Consider the following 4158-nt stretch of genomic DNA (forward strand, 5'->3'; position numbering starts at 1 on the left):
ACCTGGTTGGTCACATGACTACTGAAAATAAAAAAAAAAATCTGAGTGGAATCCTGCCTCATCCTTACAAAGCAAACCAGAATACCCTTCAAGTGTGGGGAAAAGCAAAGCAAAGCAAACCAAACCTGGAGCACTTGACAGTGAAAAACCACAACTTCAACCTGCAAACAGTATTCAAACTTGACTCTAGTCTTCAACTCAACGTAAAATGGCTGAGTCATTTTCTGTTGAGCAACTGAAAGTTATCAGAACTACAGCAAAAAGACAATTCACCAAGACTGTAAATCATGTGCAAAGAACATACACGGAACTGACGGCAGAAGAATTGTAAGATCTTTATTTCAAACTGATTTCTGATTCTAATAAACTGATTGACACCAATGAGGATATTGAAGCAGAGTAACTTGTAGAAGCTGAAGGCACTAAAGAGCCAAGGTTAAGTACTGATCAAAGAACTGACTTGGGGAAGACGGCTGAAGAGTGTGAGGGAAAACTAAAAGAAGCTAAAAGTCTACTTCAAGGAAGACTGTGGGTGGATTTCGGAGAACCAGAGATAAATATAGCACTGGGGAATGCAGAAAGGGGGTTAAATAAAGTGTCAAATGCTCAACCTACCATCAGCAAAGACTCGTATGAATTCATGTTAAACCACCTTGAAAAACTAATAAACACGGCAAAGGTTTTCAGGACACAAGCATGATTTTTATCGTTGGTGGAAGGATTGGGTGACACAAGGAGAACCATCAGGCTCACAAGAGGAAGTTTCAGCTACTTGATAGTATAGATAAAAGATTTAAATTGTTGACTTACTAAAATTACACTGCCTTTTAATTTATTGAGGGTAACGGTCATTGTGATTGATTTTTTTTTTTTTTTTTTGTATTGTAACCGGGGTTTACACTTGTTTCTCTTTTTTTAAGGTTTTTCACCTGGTTGGTCACATGACTACTGAAAATAAAAAAACAATCTGAGTGGAATCCTGCCTCATCCTTACAAAGCAAACCAGAATCCCCTTCAAGTGTGGGGAAAAGCAAAGCAAAGCAAACCTGGAGCACTTGACAAAGTGAAATATGGCGCCATCTGTTGCCTGACTAGAGAACTGTAGAGGTTAGCACCTCTTGATGAGATTCTAGAGCAGGGGTGGGCAATTATTTTCTCCATGGGGCCACATTAGAAAGGGAAAATATTCTGGAGGGCCAGGCCAAAATGCTGAACTTAATTCTCGAATATTAATTGTATAAGATTGTATAAGAGTATATGTTACAATTAAGCAATGAAAAATTGAGGTTGCCTTACAAAAAATGTAATTTATTCAAATAAATTTCTCAAAACAATGGTAAAATAAATGTGAACATTTTACCATTTGTGACTCATATTAATGAACACTTTCAGTCACATTCACTCTAAAACACATTTTGAGTTTAATATACTGTTGGAAAGTTGTGTCAAAGTTCTTAGCATCCTAAAAACATCACAATATTGTTTTTGTGCTCATTAAGAAAGATACATCACATTGATCTGTCTCTGAACATCACGGAACTGGGATTTTGAGAAACAGGCTTCCAAAGGAAGTGTCCCAGTTCACTGCTAGTTGGTGTCTACATTTGTGGTCTAACCACCTTATTTGATGCTTTAAGCTCTTCTTTCTTGCTTAGTGAGATAAATCTAGTCTCTGCTGGGCTTTAACAAGTGCATCCAAGTCCGGTTGAGTGTCTGAGGTGGAGATGCGAAGCACAGCTGACAGATGATCATCAGTGAGAGAGGATCTATATCTGGATTTTGTGAACTTCATCATTGAAAATGTTTGTTCACATATATAGGTGGAGCCAAAGAGAACCAACATCTTCTGAGCATGTCTCCTCATGTTTGGAAAGGTCTCCTCCTTGAGAGAAGAGTAAAAATCCAGCAGAGATACAGACTTGAATTGCTCTGCCAGTAATGCATCAGACTGCAGGTCAATGAGTTCCAGCTGAACGTCACTGGCGGCATTACCCACACTGCAGGTGAAGGGAGAGGAAATCATGTTCATTTCATCCTCGATTGTTCTGAGATCTTCAAATCTCCTTGAAAACTGACCATGCAATGCTCCTAACATGGATGAGTACCTGCTGAGTCGATTAGCTGATGGTGCGACTTCTTTTAGGGTTTGCATGTGAGTCAGAGTGTTACTCTCCAGTTGGCTTGAAAGAAACTGCATCTTTCTCATGAAAGCCTTCACCAGGCTGTGCATTTCATGAAAAAAAAGGCCCTTGCCTTGCAGTTTGGTGTTCAGTTCATTAATCAGTGCAGTCACATCAACAGCAAATGCAACATCTGCCACCCAGTCCTCATCTGACAGCTCTGGGATGTCTTTGCCTTTCTCCTCACAAAACTCTTGAATCTCTGCTTTCAGGTCCCAAACTCTTTTTAGCACTTTGCCCAGGCTGAGCCATCTGACAGCTGTGTGGTAGCCGATGTCTCTATACTCACTCTCATGCTCCTCCAAAAGTGCGACAAACTGTCTGTGATTCAATGCACGTGACCACATGAAGTTTACTATTTTAGAAACAACATCAACAACATGGTTAATTTTTAGCACTGACTTGCACAACACATGTTGGTGTACAATACAATGCAGAAATACCAATTTCTGATCTGCATCTATTTCAGTCACTTTATCTTGCATACGTTTCAAAAGTCCAACATTTTTCCCTGTAAGATTTGGACAACCGTTCAACAAATTCAACTGGAGTTCTATTAGCAGGTTTTTCTCTTCTAACACAAAAACATGTTTTCCATAATTTATTCACCTTGTTGCGTGACAGACGTGTTCTTTGGTTCAGTTTCTGTTCGGTTCTGAGCCAAACCAAAAACTGGTTCTAACTGAAACATTCAGTTACAAACATGCTATATTTCTATAATGAGTAACTGACATATAAACATGGAGAGTGGGCGGGGCTACTGAACATGGAGACAAACAGGTTACATAACCGAAGCGTTACGTTAAAAAGGACACAGCTGTTGTCAAAGAGAAGAGTAATATTTGTATACCAACGGTAACACTAAAGTGCATGTTGATCAAAAGTTTAGGTACAGGCTAAGTATATTTAGACTTGTAGTACGATTCCACATATAATTCAAGTATACTTATGAACTTGTAAAATCATTTTAACAAGTATGTCTGAATTTCTTCACTATATAGTACGTTTGATATTTCATAGAACTGTCAAAATCTACAACTCCAAAATCCAATGCCCTTGGAATGGCGTGCATTGTGCTACATTCACAAATATAGACCAGAATGCATTGCGGTCGACAATTTTTTGCTCAAAAAATGTATTTACTTTTGTTTAATAAACATTTTTATCATCAGGACACAGTGGAGTCACAAATAGACGCCTTAAAATGTTTGAATTGAGTAGATTTTCACGTCGTGATATCGATGACGTCATATCCGGTAGAAAAACGGAAGATAAGTAGCGAAGAGTGTCCGGATTGCTTTTAAAGTCCGGGAAACGAGAATCCATCCATCCATCCATCTTCCTCCGCTTCATCCGGGACCGGGTCGCGGGGGCAGCAGTCTGAGCAAAGATGCCCAGACTTCCCTCTCCCCGGCCACTTCCTCCAGCTCCTCTGGGGGGACCCCGAGGCGTTCCCAGGCCAGCCGAGAAACATAGTCTCTCCAGCGTGTCCTGGGTCTTCCGCGGGGCCTCCGCCCAGTGGGACATGCCCGGAACACCTCACCAGGGAGGCGTCCAGGAGGCATCCGGACCAGATGCCCGAGCCACCTCAACTGGCTCCTCTGGATGCAGAGGAGAAGCGGCTCTACTCCGAGCTCTCTGCGGGTGACCGAGCTTCTCACCCTATCTCTAAGGGAGTGTCCAGCCACCCTCCGGAGAAAACTCATTTCAGCCGCTTGTAGTCGGGATCTCGTTCTTTTGGTCACGACCCAGAGCTCATGACCATAGGTGAGTACTGGAACGAAGATCGACCGGTAAATTGAGAGCTTTGCTTTCTGGCTCAGCTCTCTTTTCACCACAACGGACCGATACAGCGACCGCATAATAGCGGACGCAGCACCAATCCGCCTCTCGATCTCACGCTCCGATCTTCTATCACTCGTGAACAAGACCCCAAGATATTTAAACTCCTCCACCTGAGGCAGGAGCACTCCACCCA

The 4158-nt window shown here is 41.9% G+C and overlaps 1 protein-coding gene across 1 annotated transcript in view; it reads right to left on the reverse strand.

Moving 5' to 3' along the window:
- Positions 1 to 861: 861 nt before the first annotated feature.
- Positions 862 to 4158, reverse strand: part of LOC118598368 (general transcription factor II-I repeat domain-containing protein 2B-like) — a 22135-nt gene continuing 18838 nt past the window's right edge. The window contains exon 5 of the mRNA XM_036211025.1: positions 862 to 2725. Coding sequence (XP_036066918.1) covers positions 1652 to 2725 — 1074 coding nt within the window. The 3' untranslated portion in view covers positions 862 to 1651. The remainder of the gene's footprint in view (positions 2726 to 4158) is intronic.

Source organism: Oryzias melastigma, unplaced genomic scaffold (genome assembly GCF_002922805.2).
Source record: "Oryzias melastigma strain HK-1 unplaced genomic scaffold, ASM292280v2 sc00382, whole genome shotgun sequence".
NCBI lineage: Eukaryota > Metazoa > Chordata > Actinopteri > Beloniformes > Adrianichthyidae > Oryzias > Oryzias melastigma.